Here is a 22,519-nt window from a genome sequence, read left to right as displayed (position 1 = left end):
TTGCAGTTTTCCAATCCTCTGACACCACCCTCTTATCGAAGAAAATTAAGATTATCGCCACTGCCTTCACAATTTCCATCCTTGCTTTCCCCGTTATCCTTGGGTGTGGCTGCTCGGGTCCCTGGCAATTGCTTTTGCTTTTGAAAGCGTTAGATTTTATTTTGTAACAAAGGCATTGAAAATAATTTTCATATTAAAATCCCAACTGCTAGGATATTCTCCATGTCTGATCACATCTTTTCGCTTTTCTCCTTTATCAAGTCAAACAAAAATTACTTGTTCTCCAGAATGAGTTATTGGTGAAATAATAAATAATTAAATTATGTCATGCTTGTTTGTTTTGAGTTTTAAAATCCCTTCTCTTTCAATGAATGAAAAGCAGATATGCTATTATTGCTATTGTTGGATATATAAATGCTTCATATCTGTGAATAATGTGGACAAATGTGAGGTTAGCCACTTTGGTAGAAAAAACAGGAAGGCAGAGGGGAATGTGCAAAGAGACCTGGGTCCTTGTACAACAGTCACTGGTAAATAAGCATGCAGGTGCAGCAGGCAGTAAAGAAGGCAAATAGTATGCCGACCTTAGTGAGAGGAATCGAATATAGGAGCAGGAATGTCTTGCTGCAATCATTCAGGGCCTTGGTGAGATCACACCTGGAATATTGTGTGCAGTTTTGGTCTCCTTATTTGAGGAAGGATGGTCTTGCTGGAGAGGGAGTGCATATTCCTGAGATGGCGGGGCGGGGGTGGGGGTGGGGTCAGAACCAAGGGTCACAGTCTAAGGGGGGGGGGGGGGCAGAACCAAGGGTCACAGTCTAAGGATATGGGATAAACCTTTATGACTGAGATGAGGAGAAATTTATTCACCCAGAGAGTGGTGACCCTGTGGAATTCTCTACCACTGAAAGCAGTTGAGGCCAAAGCATTGTTTGTTTTCAAGAAGAAGTTAGATAAAGCTCTTGGGATCAAAAGTGGAGGAGAAGCAGTTGGATTATCAGCCATGATAATGAATGGTGGAACAGGCTTGAGGGGCTGAATGGCCTACTCCTATTTTCTATGTTTGTACTTGGACTCTCTGTGGGCCAATTTCATAGGTGACTTTATAGAGCTACTGTGACCACTTAATACCTTTTTTCAAATGTTCACCTCTAATCTGCATTTAATTTTTGTGCAACTAGACTTGATACTGATCTAAAAAAACTTATTTTCATTTTCAGGGTTTCACTGGTCGTGCTGTCAGTGCTCCAGACTTGGTAAAGTGAACTTGAATTTGATATTATTAACAACTAGGTACATATAATGGACCTGTTTTCCATTTTAAATCAGGAAAAACTGCTTCATCCAGTCTGTTTTATAGTCCTCTTATTGTGGCTCACTTGATGGTTTAGTGTGTAGAAATCTAGAAGGTTTCTGGTGTCATATTAAATCAATGGTACTAGATGATTCCAACTGGCACAGGTTGGCATTCTACCCAACTGGCACAGGTTGGCATTCTATAATTTGTTTGGGCAAGAGAATCAACATTAGCATAGTCCCTACTCCTGATGATTATTCACTGGCACCCTCCTCCACCCAGCCTTCAAATATAAACATAGTGTATGTAATGGGCATCAATATTTAAAAAAAAAAAATTTAAACTGCCCAATTCTTTTTTTCCAATTAAGGGGCAATTTAGGTGGCCAATCTACCTTCCCAGCACATTTTTGGGTTGTGGGTGTGAGACCCAAGCAGACAAGGGGAGAATGTGAAAACTCCACACAGATAGTGACCCAAGGCCGGGATCGAACCCGGGTCCTCGGCGCCGTGAGGCAGCAGTGCTAACCATGGGTGCTGCCCATGGCCACCAATATTAACCACATTGTTAAAATAGTTCATGCTTAATGGTCCCTTGAATCTAAATATAGTTATAGCAAATTATATTTGATACGATTTTGAATTGTATCAAAATATAATTCCTGTTCTGTCCTCGTTCCCACTGAGTGGAAGAATGCATTATTCGCAGCCTTCATGCATTTGGAGGAGCGAATGGGAATACGTTTTGGCTTCCAGTTGTTTCCGCCATGTATACGGCTAATTGGCAAACATTTTCCAAGCTGTTAAGGGGGTTTGAAAATATCTCGGCTCACTGCAAAAGGAAGTAACAATTAGCTGGTCACCTTAGTGTTCAATTAGTCGTACAGCACTCTGTATTTCTATGCATGTGACCCATGCCCCCAGTGGGTTTCAGTGATGAGCATATTTGTTTGAGTGTAAGCTATCAGAATGCTGTTTTCACACTTTTTTATTTAAAAATTGATGCATCTTTAACTGTAAATTACTTGTTGATATATTGAATTGTAACAATTTCGATTTCAGTTTACAAATCTCACAAAATACTGATCACTTTAAAGGGTGACCACGTTCTTTAAGTCTGCTCTATATTTTTAAAGCATTTTCCTTGTTGACTCTGTATACCTCTGCTCAGTACTGCTGTACTAATTATTGAAGTAACCAAGGGCACCATTATTTGTCTTTCTGTGAGTAGCTGACTCAGGAAAATGTGTTACTCGGGGAGCTAATAAGTAACTTTGAAAAAAGGAAGCCAAAAGTTCATGTACACTGTTTTGGTTCACGTCAGTTGCTTATTGACTTGCTTCAAATATGGCAGCAAAGTGTTTCTAAGACTGTATTAAGAAAATGGCTCGCTTGCATTAAAATGCCCTTTCCGAATACAGGGATGAGTACTTGTAGCAGCTGGTGGTGAGCTGACCTTACAAGTAAAGCAAACTACCCTGCTAAATAATTTGGTTGTCACATACATTGAAGTGACTGAAAACCTGAATGATGGGGCATGATAGGCTGAATAGCCCGTTTCTATCCTGTGACTGTTATGCGAACAAATGTGTTGTGTTTCAAGTTTAAATTTCCTTTTTATTGTTTGAATTTTGGGTGAAAATCAAACCAGATTTAATTGAATGTCCTGCCACCCTAGGTGCCCCTAAAAGATCGGTTCACGTTTGATTTCTATAATAGTGGATTCTATAATTTAGGACCTCAGTTGTAAGTATTATTGCTGTTTTGAAGATTGGAATACTGAGATATGGATCCCAAGGCTCCTTAGGGCAATTTTTCTCTACTGTGATGAAATAGTTTGCTTCCCTTTTTACGCACCTCATGCTCTCTATTCCTAGTTCCATCACCTTATAACTAGTACCTTTTGAGTGTGTGCCTCTGGGTTGTGATAAGTGTTTGAACTCAAGATGCGATTTGTATCTATTCTTACTCTAGGCTATCTGTTTAAATTTTTGTTACCTTGTGTGACTATTAAATTTAATCTCTAATTTTCTTCTATATTTGAGTGTACACCTCCAATTAGAGTTTGTGGTTATGTCAAGCAATTTATTAGGATTTAGTTTGTATTGGGAACAATTTATCTGATTCCAATGTTTGCTACAACAGAACAGCATAGCGTTTATCCATTCTAGAGATTCTAATGTAGAATTTCCACTGATCATCACCTGTATGTAACTTTGGTGTTAGCACATTTCTCCACAAGTGCTGTGGATTTCCTACCAAGTTGCAATGGACAATCAACCCATTTTATTTGTTGAGTCATTTTGAATACATGTCGAGTGTGCTGCAAGTGACTCCTAATTTAGGGGGGAATTACTTTCAAATATTTATTTTAGAACAATGACACAAGTTGAATGGTGAAGTCATTCTACTCTGGCATTATCATGCTAATTTTAAGAATAGCATGGATGGTCATCAACTTCAGGAAGCATATAGGAGAACATGCCCCTGTCTACATCAATGGGAATGAAGTAGAAAGGGTCGAGAGCTTCAAGTTTTTAGGTGTCCAGATCGGCAGCAACCTGTCCTGGTCCCCCCATGCTGACACTATAGTTTTGAAATCCCACCAAAGAGAGGGGGCAGGGCCTGAGCTCAGAGGGGGTAGCACGCATGTGGAGGCTCTCTACTACAATCAAAAATACAAATATTTTGAAAAGTTCAGAACTTGGCATAAGAAGGCACTTACCAGAGTACTGGGGAAGGAAACAAAAAGGACTATTGGGTGAGCGACTAAAGAATTGTAAGAGAAGACACAGTACCAGCATCATGGGTGGCTCCCACACTGGTGCCGGCAGTATGGGCTGATCAAAGACCCTGTCTTTTTGGAGGTGTTTTCTTTCCCCTCTTGTTGTCTCCTCCCGTGGGTCTTTATTTTGGTCTCTCTTCCCTTGGTCCCCCCCCCCTTTTTTTTCTCTCTCCGTTTTCATTGTTCTTTGCCTCGTGGGTCTCTTTCTCCATTTCTCGGTTTCGCTTTCCTCTTTCTCTCCGGGGTTGGGATGATTGCCGGCCACATTATGAGTGGCCTCCCGCGCAGGTGCCGGCACTTTGGGCTTATGAGCCCGATCGGAGCAGAACTCCGTTTGAGGGCAGCAGGTGGCGTAGTGGGTTAGCCCTGCTGCCTCACGAAGTCCCAGTTTCGATCCTGGCTCTGGGTCACTGTCTGTGTGGAGTTTGCACATTCTCCCCGTGTTTGTGTGGGTTTCGCCCCCACAACCCAAAGATGTGCAGGGTAGGTGGATTGAACACACTAAATTGCCCCTTAATTGGAAAAAATTAATTGGGTACTCTAAATTTATATGTAAAAAAAAAAAGAACTCCGTTTTGTTTTCTTCTCGCGGGGTTCTTTTAAACACTTTTTAAAAAAAAATAAAATATTATTTTTCAGTGGGGATTTTGTTTTCTCGGTTCTCTTCTCCTTTTTTGTTTTTTTTCTTCTTTTTTTTTTTCTCTCTCCCTGGGGGGTCCCCTATTTTTTTTTCTCTTTTTCTCTCTTTCCTCCCACAGCACCATGAAACGATCACCCGTTTAAAAAAAAACTCGCCAAAACTTCCACCGATCTGTTCCCTGAACGTGAAGAACACAGGAGACGAAAGAGGGAAAAATAAAATGACGGGAAAAGGCCAGGCCAGAAGCTGCACGTAGACCAGACGTGGAAGGGATCTGGGGCGGAGGTAGTCGGATGAGCGGACCAGCGCACAACGCAGCGGAGCACAAATCTCGCCGGAGCGAAAAGCCAAGTACAAAATCCTCCCTCACTGGGCGGGAACTGGACAGCGGCATCCTTCTCAGAGACACTGAAAGAGCACCGTCAAGAAATTAAAACGGGCATACAGGCCGCGATGAAAGATGCGTTTTCTGAAACTCTGGTGCAAATACAGATTGCTCTGAGCAGGGCCGAGGGAGGCCCAGGAAGCCACCACGAAAAACCTTGAAAGAGTCGCAACAGACCAAAGTGACCTGATCGTGGCACTGGAAAAGAGGAGGTGGAGAGACTGGTCGCGGCGCAAGGTAACCTGAGTGGGAACGTCGAGGACCAGGGAAATCAGTCAAGGAGGCAGACTCTGCGGATCGTGGGCCTACCAGAAGAAACCAAAGGCAGAGACCCCACTAACTACATGGCCTAATGTGGAGATGCCGGCGTTGGACTGGGGTGAGCACAGTACGAAGTCTTACAACACCAGGTTAAAGTCCAACAGGTTTGTTTCGATGTCACTAGCTTTCGGAGCGCTGCTCCTTCCTCAGGTGAATGAAGAGAAACACATATATAGCCAGATTCAAAGATGCCAAACAATGCTTGGAATGCGACCATTAGCAGGTGATTAAATCTTTACAGATCCAGAGATGGGGTAACCCCAGGTTAAAGAGGTGTGAATTGTGTCAAGCCAGGACAGTTGGTAGGATTTCGCAGGCCAGATGGTGGGGGATGAATGTAATGCGACATGAATCCCAGGTCCCGGACCTGGCCTAAATCCATGGCCTAAATGCTGGGCAACCTGGTGGGCAGGGTGACCTTTCCTAACCCACCAGAAAAGGGGGAGGGGGTGGAGAAAAGAACCTCGCCCCTCCACCATCTCCCAACACAACCCGACTGATTAACTATGAGCCACCACCCGAGGGCAACAGCAGAGAGAAGGCGGAGGAATAAGTGTAGGGCAAGATGTGGAAAGAACAGACTGAAACCACAGAGAGTGGGTGGGAGGACAGCGGGACAGTAACTCCCGGGAGGAGGGTCACCACACTAGCGGGAGAGCGAGCGCCAGGCGCATGCAGCAGATAGAGGCCGCCATGGTCCCCCAACGGGGGGACAGTGCCTGGAAGGGGGGGTGGGAACAAGCAGCAGGGATGGAGAAGCAAAGGGGGAAAAGAGCTGGGGGAAGGGAGCAGGCGGGAGGGGGGGGAGGGGAAGGGGGGGTCATGGGGAAAGGGACAGGAACGGAGCGAAACGGGATAAAATGGCTACATAGGGCCGCAACCAGGGGCCCGGAACAAAGAAGCACTCCAGTACAGTCTCTGGGCGAAGGGAGACCCTGGAGTGCAGGGGCCTACCTATGTGGCGGATGCATTGTTGGCAGCCGTGTTGGGTGCCCCCTGGACAAAGAGAAACCCCGGAGCGCAGGGACCTGACCGCATGGTGAGAGCAGTGACCGTGGCCATCCTGGGCAACTCCCTAACAAAGGGAAACTCCGGAGTGCAGGGGCGCGTCCACCAGCTAAGTTTGGTTAATCCCACAGGAGCGGGGGGACAAACCCCCCACCAGGATAGACACCTGGAATGTCAGGGGACTTAATGTCAGTGAAAAGATCCAGAGTCCTCACCCACCTGAGAGCCAACATAGTCTTCCTCCAAGAGACACACCTGAGAGGGCAGGACCAACAGCGGGTAAGGAAGGGCTGGGTGGGGCAGACTTACCATCCCTGCTATGGGACGAGGGCCAGGGGGTAGCGATTCTGTTAAATAAGAGGACGATGTTTAAGGTGATGAAGCCAGTAACGGACCAGGGACATGGTATGTCATGATTAGCGGTGCACTGGATGGGGTACCAGTAGTACTTGACAATGTGTACGCTCCCAACTGGGACGACGCAAAATTCATTAAAAAGACCATGGCGGTAGTCCCCGACATAGCAACGCACCGACTGATCATTGTGGGGGGGGGGGGACACGGGACTTTAACTGTGTACAGAACCCACGGACAGACGGGTCGAACCCCAGAACGGGGAAGACATCAAACGTGGCGAAGGAACTCGGTCGCTTCATAGAATCATAGAATTTACAGGGCAGAAGGAGGCTATTCGGCCCATCGAGTCTGCACTGGCCCTTGGAAAGAGCACCCTACCTAAACCCATGCCTCCACCCCATCCCAGTAACGCCACCTAACCTTTTTAGAGACTAAGGGCAATTTATCATGGCCAATCCCCCTAACCTGCATATCTTTGGACTGTGGGAGGAAACCAGAGCATCCGGAGGAAACCCACGCAGACACTGGGAGAACGTGCAGACTCCACATACACAATGACCCAAGCCGGGATTCGAACCTGGGAACTGGTGCTATGAAGCAACTGTGCTACCGTGCTTCATGGGGCAGATCGGGGTAGTGGACCATGGAGGTTCACCCACTCAGAAGTTCTCCTTCTTCACCCCAGTCCACAACGTATACTCGAAGATTGACTTCTTTGTCGTCGGAAAATCTGTGCTGCCAGGGCTGGTCAAGGCGGAGTACTCTGCAATCGTAATCTCCGACCACGCTCCACGTTATTTGGATGTGAGGTTGGAGACGTGCAGTATCCAACGTCCCACATGGAGATTGGACACGGCACTAGTGGCCGACAAGGCCTTCATTGAGAGGGTATCACAGGCCATAGCGGAGTGCACGACAAACAGACAAAACTGGGTTGTCTCACCCTCCACGTCTGAGAGGCGCTAAAGGCCGTGATTAGAGGGAAATTATCACCTTTTAAAGCGCAAAGGGATAGAGAGGACAGAAGGGCTAGGCAGCAGCTGGTTGACTCTATACTGAAGGTAGACTGCAAATACTCCGAGGCCCTGACCGTAGAACACTTGGCGGAGAGGAAAAAGCTACAAATGGATTTTGACCTGCTTTCCACGAGGAAGGCGGTGCACAGGAGACCCTATACGAACACGGGGACAAAGCCAGCTGCCTGGAGGTGCACCAGCTGAGAAAGCAGGCAGCCACCAGAGAGATTATGCAAATTAGGGAAAACCGAGGCACGCTAGAAACGGACCCAGACAAGGTTAACAAGACCTTCGAGGACTTTTACCGCGGACTGTGCACTGCAGAGCCCCCATCAGGGGACTCGGGGATGAAACAGTTCCCCGATGGACTGGACATGCCAGTCGTGGGGGAGGATAGAAAGAGGTGCCTGGGAGTACTGCTAGAACTGGGAGAGATCATGGAGAGTAATCTCCATGCAGGTGGGGAAGGCGCCGGGGCCAGATGGGTTCCAGGCGGACTTGTACAAAACATTTGCGACAGCACTGGCCCCGCACCTGCGGGAGATGTTCACAGACTCGCTGGCAAGGGGCGCAGTGCCACCTACGCTAGCACAAGCCTCAATCTTGCTAATACCTAAGAAAGACAAAGACCTGACTGAATGCGGTTCATACAGGCCCATCTCGGTACTAAACGTAGATGCCAAAATATTGGCCAAGACCCAAGCCAAAAGGATAGAAGACTGTGTACCAGAGGTGGTCACAAAGGATCAAACGGGCTTTGTCAAAGGTAGACAGCTAACATCGAACATCAGGTGCCTGCTGAACGTGATCATGACCCCATCCGGGGATAGAGCACCTGAGGTGATCGTTTCCCTGCATGCAGAAACGGCCTTCGACAGAGTCGAGTGGAAGTACCTTATAGAGGTGCTGGAGGGGTTCGGGCTCGGAAAAAGATTCACCTCACGGGTGAAACTCCTGTACAATGCTCCCATGGCAAGTGTACAGACAAACAACACCAGCTCCCAGTACTTCCAGCTGCACAGTGGCACCAGGCAGGGATGCCTGCTGTCGCCGCTGCTGTTCGCCCTAGCGATCGAACCATTAGCGATCGCTCTCAGAACAGCAAAGAAAGAGGAGGCAGAGAGCAAAGAGTCTCTCTCTACGCAGATGACCTGCTCCTCTACATCCCGGACCCACAAAGCAGCATGGAAAGAATCATCACGCTCCTGAAAGAGTATGGTGCCTTCTCAGGCTACAAACTCAACATGAGCAGAAGTGAGATTTTCCCGGTGAACCCGCAAGGGGGCGGAGCAGCACTGGTGGGACTGCCGTTTAAACAAGCCCAACACCAATTCATGAGGGATTCTAATCGCACATGACTGGACGGGGATCCACAAATGGAACCTGACCAGTCTGACAATTCAAAGATGTGCTGGTTAGGTGGTTTGGCCACACTAAATTGTCCTTTAATTGGGGAGGAAAAAAAATTGGGTACTCTAAAATTAAAAAAAAAAACGAGCTACTAGACGCAGACATCCTAGGCAGAGGGAACTGTAATGACATGTACGAACGACTGATAGAGAGGGCCAACACCGAACTGGACATGACGAGGAGGAAATGGGAGGAAGACTTGGGGTTCGAAATAGGGTGGGGATTCTGGAACGAGCACTGCACAGCGTCAACTCTACCTCCACATGTGCGAGGCTCAACCTAATGCAGCTAAAAATGGTACATAAAGCCCACTTGACCAGAACCCGAATGAGCAGGTTCTTCCGGAGGGGGCGGATAGATGTGAACGCTGCCAAGGAGGCCCGGCCAATCACTCCCACATGTTCTGGTCTTGCCCCAGAGGTGCTGGGCACTGGACAGCTGCCTTCGAGACAATGTCCAAAGTAGTGAAGATGACGATGGAGCCATGCCTGAAAGTGGCGGGCTTTGGGGTATCAGACCAGCCAGATCTCTTCATGGGGAGGAGGGCGGATGCCCTTGCCTTTGCCTCCCTAATCGCCCGCCGTAGAATCCTGCTCGGTTCGGGGTATCAGACCAGCCAGATCTCTTCATGGGGAGGAGGGCGGACGCCCTTGCCTTTGCCTCCCTGATCGCCCGGTGTAGAATCCTGCTCAGTTGGCAATCAGCTGAACCACCTAAAGCTGCAGACTGGCTGTCCGACCTATCGGAATTTCTCCAAATGGAGAAAATCAAATTCGCCATTCGTGGGTCGGAAGAGGGCTTCCACAAAACATAGGAGCCATTCACCTGACTGTTCTGAGACCTGTTTGTGGCCAACACATAAATAAACAAATAGCCAGCAGCCAGGGAGAAATAGCCAGGACAAGACAGAAAGAGGAAAGCGAGGGAAGACCGGGGGGGGGGGGGGGGGGGGGGGGTAGCAAGGTGAGATAGCAAAACCCAGCAAGGAAGAATGGGGGGCAGCAGTGAAGAACGGGGCATGGAAGGGGAGGGGGGGGGGGGTGTTGGGTGTGTAGGGAGGATTGTATGCTGAGCCAGACGGCGACAGACAGTAAATATGAAATCTAAGAAGAAACCTTTGTGACTATACAATAAATGAAAACAAATGGCAATGTATATAATTTTGAAAATGCCAATAAAAAGATTTTTAAAAAAGAATAGCATGGATATTTTCTTTTACATGCTGCAATGCTTGCGTAGTAAAAATGTTTGGATAAAAGCATGGTCTCTGGTTATAGGACATGACAAAGGTGCAAAATATTTATATAACACTTTGCATGCTATTGTGCTCTTTAATTCAGTCATGGAAGTCAAAATTTCCAGCTATAGTAGCTCAGAACATCAAGTGAGAAAAGAGTATAATGAGCAGGTCAAGTAGACAACAATATGAGGAAGAGAATGAATGCTACAGATGTGAGCAAACCAATGAATATAACAGATTTGATTCAGGGGAAATGTGATGAACATTTAGCTTGAGACATACAAGAAAGAGGTAACACAATGTGCTTTCATTAAATCTTGTTCAGTACCAACTTCAAAGAAAAGTACAATATCGATAGTTTCATCAAAGCTTCTGAATTGGTAGTTTACTACTTATAAATGTAACAAATAAATTTGATTTGATGCTCGGTGTTAAAACTCCTGAATTCAAGAAAAGTGAATGATGTGTAAAAGATGAAGCATTTTGTCTTGACATTTAGTTTGGTATTGATTTCTTCAATGCTGTCATGATGTAAAAGGGTTGAAGAAACACATTAGGTGGTTTATTTTGTGAGGCAGGATAAGGAGGTGACTTATTCAAAAATGATGAAATAAATTAGGTTGAGGACGTCAGGAAATACATATGCATAAAACCCAGCTACTAAATGTAGCAACACAAGTTAATGAAGCCATGAAAAGAGGGGGTTCATGGCTGGAGGACTGAAATACAAACACGCTCAAGTAATGTTGAATACATAAACCATACTTGGAGTACTTCACATATTTGTGGTCTGCATACTACAAAAAGGGATATTGAAGCACAGTGCAGAAGAGATTTACCAGAATTGGGAGGTTGCACTCAAGATTGAATAGGCTGCTAATCCTTACCTGGGAATGAGAGGACAAAGGAAATCTGATGGAGGCCTAAAGTTTTAAAGGGCTTGAATGTGAAAAAACATTTTCACTTGTAGATTAATCCAGAACAAGGGGCATAATTATTAGATGGCCACTGATAGATCAAACAAATAATTTAAGCGGAATTCCTTTTAAAAAAAATTTAGAGTACCCAATTTTTTTTTCCAATTAAAGGGCAATTTAGCATGGCCAATCCACCTACCCTGCATATCATTTGGTTGTGGGGATGAAACCCACACAGACACGGGGAGAATGTGCAAACTTCACACGGATAGTGACCCAGGGCCGGGATTCAAACCCGAGTCCTCAGCGCTGTAGGAAGCAGTGCTAACCACTGTGCCACCGTGTTGCCCCCCAGAGGAATTTCTTTACACGGATAGTGTGCAGAATGTGAAAATGGTGGTTGCAGCAAGCCCCTGCCGACAGCCTTCCATTTGCCCCAGATGATTGTCATGTATCAAATCCGTTTAGGATGGGGTAGTTGCAGCAGATTACATTGACATGTTTAAAGGAAACTTTGATGCATACTACATAAGGCAAAAGGGATTTGGGGAATAGGGCAGGATGAAAAGACTTGAGTAGAAGATGGTATACTGTGGCATAAACGCTGGCATAGACTAGTTAATCCTAATGGCTTGTTTGTGCCGTACATTCTATGTAAGAGAGGATTGTATGTCTGGAACTTCTGAAGAGAATTTATTGGCTAGATAACCTCTGTGGTCAATAAAAGGAAAAGAGAATTGTCAAAGCAATTTTTAAAAATATATATTTTTATTGAACTTTTAGCATTTTATATCAAAAATTTAACAAAACTGACACAAGTATCAAAAATTACAAACAATAATTGTAACCCCAGAAATACAACCCAAACCCATCCCCGTTCTATAACAGCTAACAGTTACCAATTCCTTAAAGTGCAATATGAAAGGCCACCATCTATGGTAGAACCCTTCGAGCGACCCCTCACTGTAAACTTGACTTTCTCAAGGTGCAAAAACTCCCATCCAAGTCTAGCTATGTTGAAGCACAAGGTGGCGTCACGCATCCCCAGCTTAGTTGAATTCGCCTCGGCTCCGGCTGGTTCGACACCTCAAACTAGCTGACAGGGCTCTAAATCAATACTTAGGATTACCGAAATGGTGCTGAATAAAGACACAAAAACCACCAATTTGGGACAGGACCAGAACTTGTGCGTGTGGTTCACAGGCCCTCTCGAACATGGCTCGCACCTATCTTCAAATCCCGCAAAAGAAAAATCGACTCATTCTGGCCTTGGTGAGATGCACCCTAAAAACGACTTTGAGCTGGATCAAACTCAACCGTGCACAGGGTGACGTAGCATTCACTCTGTGGAAGGGCTCATTCCAAACTACCTCCTCCAATATGGGTCCCAGCTCCCCCTCCCACCTGGCCTTCACCTCTTTTTAAAATTTAGAGTACCCAATTCATTTTTTTCAATTAAGGGGAAATTTAGCGTAGCCAGTCTGCCTAGCCTGTACATCTTTGGGTTGTGGGGGCGAAACCCACACAGACACGGGGCCTTCACCTCTTCTACCGAGATCAGTTCCTCCCCAAGATCCGTCCATATATCCTAGACGTGCTGCCCCCTTCCGACCCTGCGCAGGTGAGAATCCTCTCCAATAAAGTGGGCGGCAGTGCTACGGGGAATGTCAGGAATATCTGCCGAATAAAATCCTGTACCTGAATTTATCCGAACCCACACGTCCTGCTTTCTCTTTCAAATCCTCCAAGCTGGCAAACCACCCCTCCAAAACCATATCCCTCGCCCTCAAAGTCCCTCAACCTTTCCACCCCCTAAATATGGCATCCAATTTCGCTGGCTCTAAAACAAATGATTCTTGCAGATAGGGGCCCATCTTGACACTGTCCCCAGCTTAAAATGTTGACGGAGTTGCCGCCATATCTTCAAAGGTGGGGGACAACCATTGGGTTCGAACAAATTTTGCCGAAGCAAACGGCAGAGACACTATCACCAGTGCCTCCAAGTTAGACCCGTTGCACGATCCTGACTCCATCCACAACCAGGTAGATTCCTGGTCACCACTAATACCTTCTCCGCATTGGCCACCCAGTAATAAAACATCAAATTCGACACAGCCAGCATCCCTGTTCCTGCTTATCCATCTGTAGGACCCCCCCTCCGATTCCAAGGAGTTTTGCCCGCTCATATACAACTTGCTACGAGCCACTCTAACCGCTGGATTGGGTTGAAAGACTGGGAGGCATAAATAAAAAACAGAATTGTGGCAAGATGTTCATCTTAATGGATTGAACCCGGCCCACCAACGACAATGGAAGGCTGTCCCGCCTCTGTAGATCCGCCCTGACCCTACTCCGCAGGCTGGTGTAATTCAATTTGCGAAGCTGTACCAAATCCCACGGCACCTGGACCCCCTGATTACGGAAACTAGTCCCAGCTCCTCCCCTGAAAGGCTAACCAAAAAGAAAATACTCTTCCCCAAATGTGACTTCTACCCAGAGAAGGAGCCAAACCTCTTCAATGTACCCATGATATCCCCCATAACTAGCCCCGGTCCCTTACGTACATCTGCATACAGGGACATCCTGTGTTCTACCATGCCCCTCACAATTCCTCTCCACTTATTGGAGACCCTCAGAGCAATAGCCAATGGCTCAACCGCCAACATAAACCGGAGAGGAGACATAGGACACACTTGCCTCGTCCCCCTATGCACCGAAACAACCCCAAACTCATGATGTCAGTGTAGTACGCACGCTAATGGGGCTTTGAACAACAGCCGCACCCACGACACAAACTCAGCCCAAACATTTTCAGAACTGCGAAAGAAAGCTCCACTCAACCCTATTGAACACTTCTTCGAGTCCAGTGACACAATTATCTCAGTTCCTATCCCACCACTGGGGTGAGAACTACATTGAGTAGCCACCTCACATTGGACAACAGTATTCTGTCCTTCACAAAGCCGGTCTGATTCTCCCCCACTACCTCCGGGAGACTGGGGTCCAATCTCAACGCTTAACTAAGAGCAGCGAAATTGGGTAGTACGACCCGCACTCTGTGGGGTCCTTATCCTTCAGGAGGAGGGAGATAGACATCTACCTCCAACATCTCCGGTAGAGAACCCTGTGCCAGTGAATCGTTAAAGATCTCCAACACCAACGGGGCCAACCGATCAGCGAACTTCTTATAAAATTCTACTGGGAATCCATCTAGCCCTGGCGCATTTCCCGTCTGCATCTTTCTAAAGATATTCAAACCTCCTCCAGCCTCAATGGCACTTTCAGCTCCTCCCACAATTCTTCCCCCACCGGGAGGAACTCAAACCCTCTGCCATCCCCCACTCATCCTCTGGCAGTTCCGATCTATAAAGCCCCTCATAAAAGGTTTGAAATGCCCCATTCACCTTTTCTGGGGCAGAGACCAACCTACCCCTTGGCTACCACACCTGCATTATCTCCCTAGCAGCTTCCTGTCACCTTAACTGGTGAGCCAAAAGGCGGCAAGCCTTCTCCTCATATTCATACATCATCTCCTTTAAGCGCCTCAGCTGACAGACTTTACGACCCGTGGACAACAGGTCGAACTGCATTTGCAGTTTCTTCCTGCGTGCCAATAACTCTAGCGTTGGGTCATTTTCATACTTACACACTGGGTGCGATTCTCCCAGCCCCGGGCCGGAGAATTGGCGCAACCACGCCTCCCCGACGCCGGCGCGCGATTCTCCGAGGTGCGGGTCGCTGTACGCGGCGGGGCCGCCGATTCTCCGGCCCAGATGGGCCGAGCGGCCGTGCGGAAGAAGCCAAGTCCTGCCGGCTCCGTCCACACCTGGTCGCTGCCGGCGGGAACTCTGTGCGAAGGTCGGGGGGCGGCCTGTTGGGGGGGGGGGGGGGGATCCGTCCCCGGGGGGCCCCTCCGATGGGGTCTGGCCAACGATCGGGGCCCACCAATCAGCGGGCCGGCCTCTTTCCTCCCCCCACCCCCAACCCCCGGGCCTACTTTGTTGCGCATCCGGCCCCTGAACCCCCGCGCCATGTTGCGTCAGGGCCGGAGCGTTCAGTAAGGTCACCGCGCATGCGCGGGTTGGTGCGTTGCCACTGTGCATGCGTGGGTTGCCGCCGCCCCCAGTGCGCGCAGGAAGTGAGGCTGGAGCGGCGTGAACCGCTCCAACGCCGCGCTGGCTCCCATAGGGGCCAGAATTGCTACTGCCCACGCCCGTTTCGCACCGTCGTGAAACGCGACGGCGTTCACGATGGCACGGACACACTGTCCCGCGATCGGAGAATCGTGCCCACTATGCCTCGAAACTCATCCACTCGCTCCTGACGCTCCTTCCTGGGCTCTCTATCCATGTATACATTATACGAGGTGATCTCCCCCCGATCACTGCCTTTAATGCTTCCCACAAAGTAGAGGGCGAGACCATCCCCTTCTCATTCGATTCCACATACTTCTTTATGCCCCTAAAGATCTTCTTGCAAAATCAGACAACAGTCCTACATCCAGCCTCCATCCCGTGCGCTGCATCTGGCCTGCCTCCAACACCAAGTCCACCAAGTGGGCCGCATGGTCAGAAATAACCACCACCGAATACTCCACATTTTTTTACGCCAGGGAGCAGGTAAAAATTGTGCCCCGCCCAACTCCTCCCTTCTCACTCCATTCCTGTTCACTAGCCATTCCTTCCCACTAATGAGGGACCCCTTCCAATACCCCCTTAAAAATCAACAACCACCCCAATCCCTGCTGACCCACTCCCCCCCCCCCCCCCCAACCAAAGTGCCACAACCCCAATATCATTAACAAGATTCTCTCCCCTCCAAGTGGCATGTCAATCTCCCCTTCTTAGAGTCCCAACCTCCACGAAAACAAAAATATAACAAAAGAGGCATGAATACATTGTACAAACACCAACAGGTTGGTCCCAGCTTCTTTCTGATGAAGGCCTCCACCAGCTCCGGCGTGTCGAAGAAATAATCTTTGAATCGATTGTGACCCGCAGTTGCACCGGGTACACCATCCCGAATTACTCCCCGTTACCATAAATCACTGCCTTCGCCTTGTTGAAGGCCGCACACCTACACCTCTTCACCAGCTCAGTCCCAATGTCCTGATATATCCACTCAGTGTGCCCATCCAATCAATATTGCATTTCTTTAAGGGCGGCATGTGGCGCAGTGGTTAGCACGGGGACTGCGGCGCTGAGGACCCGGGTTCGAATCCCGGCCCTGGGTCACTGTCCCTGTGGAGTTTGCACATTCTCCCTGTGTTTGCGTGGGTTTCACCCCCACAACCCAAAGATGTGCTGGTTAGGTGGATTGCCTACGCTAAATTGCCCCTTAATTGGGAAAAGAAAAAAATAATTGCCTACTCTAAATTTATATTTAAAAAATTGCATTTCTTTTTTGCCCATTCCAAGACCCTCTCCTTCCTCTGGTTGCTGTGAAAGCAGACGATCACTGCCTGAGGTGGCTCATTCGACTGTGGCTTCTGCTGGGCTGTATGTACTCAATGGCTGAGCAAACCTAGCTCTGTGGAGCAGAGATTTCCAAAGATTGACAACCCTCGCGTGCAGCACGGTGGCGCAGTGGGTTAGCCCTGCATTCTCACAGCGCTGAGGTCCCAGGTTCGATCCCGGCTCTGGGTTACTGTCTGTGTGGTGTTTGCACATTCTCCCCCACAACCCAAAAATGTGCATGTTAGGTGGATTGGCCATGCTAAATTGCCCCTTAATTGGAAAAAAATGAATTGGGTACTCTACATTTTAAAAAAAAAAAGATTGACAACCGTCCGTGTGAAGAGATTTCAGAAAATGCCTTCCTATTTTTCTCACAGATTTGTTCTTTGTTAATCCCCTCCCACCAGCCGAGGGAACCTGTCCGAAAAGTACTCGGTCGGTTTCGAGGCCTCCACTCCATCTGGCAGCCCACCATTCTGAGGTTCAACTGCCTCAACCTGATCTCCAGATTTTCCACTTTTAACCTCAGGCCCTTATTGCTCTCTGCCACAACCAGCAACTCCGCTTCCACAAATTGAACCACCCCATATGCTGCAACAAGACTTCCTCCACACCCTTCACGTCTCACCTTGCGCTTTCAACACATTCAAGGTCTTTCCTAGCTGTTTGTGAATTGGGCCGGGTGCCTCCTTGGCAGCGGCTTTAAATGATTCATTTTAAAATATAAATTTAAAGTGCCCAGTTATTTTTTTTCCAATTAAGGGTCAGTTTAACATGGCCAATCCACCTACCCTGCACATCTTTGGGTTTGTGGGGGTTGTGGTGTTGGGTGCTCTGATGTACAGATGAGCCAACACGGTTGTATTTGGTACAACGCTGTTTTATTCTAACATGCTATTTACAGTTCTGTCTTGATACTCTGCACGTGGTGACTCCCTGAGTGTGTTGTTTTTTGGTCGCATTTTCATGGAGGACACCGGCTTCCACCGCAGATGCTAAGGTCAGGCCTTTAATTTTAAGAAGCTGCTGGCGCAGGCCACTGGAGGCAACGCCAAAAACGATCTGGTCCCGGATCATGGACTCTGAGGTGTTGCCGTAACCGCAGGACTGCGCGAGTATGCGGAGGTGCGTCAGAAAGGGTTGAAAGAGCTCATCCTTACCTTGCAGGCGTTGCTGAAAGATATACCTTTCAAAGCTTTCATTTACCTCAACGTTGAAGTGCTGGTCGAGCTTGAGGAGGACCGTGTCATACTTGGATTGGTTCTCGCCTTCTGCGAACACCAATGAGTTGTGTACATCGATGGCGTGCTGACCTGCGGTAGTGAGGAGCATCGCAATCTTTGTCTCGTCCGAGGCACTCTGTTTTTCGTTAGCTCGCATGTACAGTTCAAATCGCTGCTTGAAGAGCTTCCAATTGGTGCCCAGGTTCCCAGCGACTTGCAACGCTTGCGGTTTGTTGGTGATGTCCATGGCTCAGGATGGCAGCTTTGCCGGCAGGTATCGATCCACTCACTAGGTACCATGTGGTGTTGGGTGCTCTGATGTACAGCTGAGCCAACACGGTTGTATTTGGTACAACGCTGTTTTATTCTAACATGCTATTTACAGTTCTGTCTTGATACTCTGCACGTGGTGACTCCCTGAGTGTGTTGTTAATCAGGTCCTGTCCTTGTCCTGGTCTCTAGATGGACTGGCCACCAGTTGTTGTGTTTCTTCTCTTATACTGTCTCTGTCCTTGTCTGTGATTGGCTGTCGTGTTGTGTGTGCTGATTTGTCTGTTGGTCTGTCTATCATGATGTGTGTGTTTGAATATCATGACAGGGGTGAGACCCACGCAGACATGAGGAGAATGTGCAAACTCCACACGGACAGTGACCTGGGGCCTGGATCGAACCTGAATCCTTGGCGCTGTGAGGCAGCAGTGCTAACCACTGTCCCATCATGCCGTCCCAAATGATTCCTTTATTTCCTTGCCCTGCCACCCAAACTGCCTGTCCATTTACTTGCTGATTTTTTCCAGCTGCTGATCACCTCAGCCAGCTTGTCTAATGTGATGGGTGCGGCAGCCATCTCTTTTCCCCCCCCTTTCAGGTTTTTTCAACGAGCTACCCTCCTGGGCTTTCTAGACATTGGGCTTTTTCGTCGACTTTTTAGACATGCCTCCATTGGGAAAAAGTTCTCTAAATTATCTAACTGGGTTTGGATACCCAAATTCCCCCCAAAAATGTTTAAAATATGTCAAAAACTCCTGCTGGGAGCCACCTTTCATGTGACTTGCTTTCGCATGACGCCATCTGAAGTCTCAAAGCAATATTTTAGCTACGTCATAAACTATATTTTCATGAATTAGAAAATCTCAACTGTTGTAAAAATGTGGCATTATTGCCTCTCCAATTGCGCATTTTAGTGCTGTTTGTTTAGTTGCCAAGAGCCCATTATTTTGATGAAGGGTCTGAATGAGAATTTTGATGAAAGGTCACTGACCTGGAATGTTAACTCTGTTTCTTTCTCCACAGGTGCTGCCTGAACCTCCTGTGTATTTTAGCATTTTCTGTTTTTTATTTCAGACTTTCAGCATTTTGCTTTTGCACTCGTTGGCCAGTTAAATCTAAACATGCCTGAGTACGGTGTCTGTTCCTGAGAATAGTCTGAATCAATTCAACTTAACAGTTTTGCTTTTCACAGATGCTGCCAGACCTGCTTATGTTTTTCCAGCACTTGCTTTTATTTCAGAACTTCAGCATCTGCAGTTCTTTGCTTTTATTTGAGTATAGAGCTTTTCTGCTTCCAAAATGAAAAGGATCTATTGAAGGAACAAGCAGATGAAGTAATTTTAACAACAAAGAAGCTTTTTATTCTGAACATGTTGCAATATTTTAATCTGATTGCAAGGCATTTGGATATAGCCCTAAGGATAGAAGGCTAGGTAGGTTTCTTTAAAAAAAAATTTTTTTTTAAATTCTCCTCCATTTTCACATTTTCTCCCACATTTACATCCATCAACAATAAACAATAATCAGCAAGATATGTCAGTCCCCATAATAACAACAACAATCCCATCTACCCACCAACCCCCAAACCTCAACCCGCATGTTTACATAAACAAATGACAAAAATAAATCCGGGATTACCCGTAGTCACCCTTAATCTTACACAGCTCCCCCCCCCCACCCCCCAGGCCTCCAGCTCCTCCCGTCCATTGCCTCTTGTAAAACATCTCCCCCTACCCTCGGTTCCTTCCCCCCCCAACTTTCCACCCCGGCTAGACCACTCGGACCCTGTTCTGCCAGGCTCCGATGGCTGCAGCCCCTCCCCCCACCTCACTCCCGTTCACTGGCCGGCACACACCGGCCAGCGTGGAGGCCCCCGCCCTTTCCCACTTGCCCGGCCCCAGGAAAGCCCAAAGATCCCCTTTTAGCGCACAAACCCCGCCTATCCACCTACACCCCAAAGAACTCTCATTTAGAGTGAAAGTCCCGTCCCTTCCCTCGTCCAAATATATACCACCTTGGCTCCTTTAATCTCTACACCCGCGCGCAGTGATACAAAAAAGAAGAAAATACAGTCATGAGGTTACATCGGCACATGGCCATTCCTCAGTTTGTCAGTTCTGCCACAGTCCTTCTGCTTTCGCAAACTCCTCCGCTGCTTCCGCCGTTCCAAAATAAAAGTCCCTGAGCTTGTAAGTCCCCCTCAGCTTCGCTGGATATACAATGCCGCACTGCACCTTGCTAATATACAGTGCCCTCTTCACCCGGTTGAAGGCAGCCCGCCTCCTTGCCAGCTCCACCGTAAAGTCCTGGTATACACGTATACCAGCTCCAGCCCACTGCACCACCCGCTTCTGCTTGGCCCAGCTCAGGACCTTCTCCTTCACCCTGTACTTACGGAAGCACAGAGTCACTGCCCTTGGCGGATCACTCGCCTTTGGTACAGGCCTCCACGACCGATGAGCCCGATCCAGTTCATATCGGGTGGGGTCCTCCCCCTCCCCCAGTAGTTTTGCCAGCATCGCGGCAAAATACTCAGTCGGCTTCGGTTCTTCAACTCCTTCGGGCAGCTCCACAATCCTCAAGTTCTGTCGCCTGGATCTATTTTCCAGGTCTTCCATTTTTCCTCGCAGATCCTTGTTAGTATCCATCACCTTCCGCATCTCTTTCCCCATCGAGGCAAGTTGATCACCGTGCTGCAATAACATCTCCTTCACTTCCTTCAGCGCCTCCCCTTGCTCTCGCACCTCCGCCACTGGGCTCGCCACCTCCGTCCTCACCGGGGAAACCGCCTCCTCCACCAGCACACTCAAAGCCTCCCTCATCTCCTTCCTCACCGTCTCCATGCATTTCGCAATCCTCGCCAACTGCTTTTCAAATTCCGCAGCCATCACCTTGGTTATTTCTTCAGCCGTTAGCAGTGCGGCCTTCCTTGGTGCTCCAGCCTCCATTTTTCCTGGTGACCCCGCGGTGACCTTTCCACTCCCCGACAGATCTCCAGCTGGTTTTTTTCCGGCCGTTTTTCTGCTCACCCTCGACATTTTTCTTTGTTCTTTTTTTCCTCCTGTGTCTTCTCAGTGCCTCCTCCGTGCCTTCTCCCTTCTTCTGCCGACTCCGCGGACCCTGGGACTGGGCTTAAAGCCCCAAAATTGACGTTCCCGAGCAGGGGCTCTCCATTGTGCGGCCGCCTCCCGCCCGCCGTCACCGGAAGTCGAAGACTTGGTTTCTGAGACACAAATGAAAACTATCTACTTCAGGGAAAAATAACCTGTTTTTCTATTGTCAGTATTCAGAGTTGATTGTTTAAATCTTATGTTTCTGGCAGTGTGCATTTATTGCCTATTAGTTGCCTTGAGTCAATCATGGAGTGTATGCTGGAGTAACTTGTAAATCAGACTCTGCAGGATGATAGGTTCATTTCCTTGAAGGTCATTAATCAACAAGATGCATTTTCAACGTCTGCCTAATAGTCAAATATAAGTATATACCAAACTACTTGAAAATTGCTCTTGGTCCTTGTTCTGCACCAGATTTTTCAAAGCTATTATAACCTGAAGGGATCCTTTTTTTAAAAACTTGGGTCATGAAGAAACAACTATCAGTAACAGATGGCATAACTGACAAATGCCTGTGAGATGCATATGGACATAAGCTGTATTTGGAGATGTTTCATTTATTATATGTGTTGCTTAGTTGTAACGAGTGCATTAACCAAGATGCATCAATATTTGTTTCAATCGAGCTTGACCATAATGGGATTTTCATGCTGATCTTTATAGAAAATGTAAAATGTTGTACAACTTGAACGTATGTACCTTGTGTCTGCCAACAGTTTTTTAATATCTTCATCTTGTTTTTCCAATTAAAATTAAACTAGCCCACATTATTGTCAGCTATGTTTCTCTCTTTAATGTGTGAAAAGAACTATTAGGTTTCAAAAGCTCACCCTTTTTTATAATTATAAGATCAATGTGGTTGAGGAAGGCCATCCTAAATCATTCATCCAGAACGTTTGCAGTTTCCCATCACAGCTTCCAGCTGTAACTTAAATGATTCCAGGGTTTTTGTCTTTAATGTATCTGGAAGCTATTCAGTGTGCGGTTCCCTTTTTGTGTGAAGAACTGTCTAAGATCAGTTTTAAGTTTTCCCTCATCAGTTTGAGTCTTGGCCACCCCCATCGTCCCCAATCCTTCCTCTA

At 47.6% G+C, this 22,519-nt stretch overlaps 1 protein-coding gene across 8 annotated transcripts in view; it reads left to right on the top strand.

The window, feature by feature from the left end:
• Positions 1–22,519, top strand: part of LOC140391880 (spermatogenesis-associated protein 13-like) — a 524,178-nt gene that overhangs the window by 64,829 nt on the left and 436,830 nt on the right. For all 8 annotated transcript variants that reach the window (XM_072476884.1, XM_072476878.1, XM_072476877.1 and 5 more), the window contains exon 2: positions 1,221–1,256. In XM_072476884.1, coding sequence (XP_072332985.1) covers positions 1,221–1,256 — 36 coding nt within the window. The remainder of the gene's footprint in view (positions 1–1,220; positions 1,257–22,519) is intronic.

Source organism: Scyliorhinus torazame, chromosome 15, assembly GCF_047496885.1.
Source record: "Scyliorhinus torazame isolate Kashiwa2021f chromosome 15, sScyTor2.1, whole genome shotgun sequence".
Classification (NCBI taxonomy): Eukaryota; Metazoa; Chordata; class Chondrichthyes; order Carcharhiniformes; family Scyliorhinidae; genus Scyliorhinus; species Scyliorhinus torazame.
This window is presented reverse-complemented; position numbering and strand designations above follow the sequence as displayed.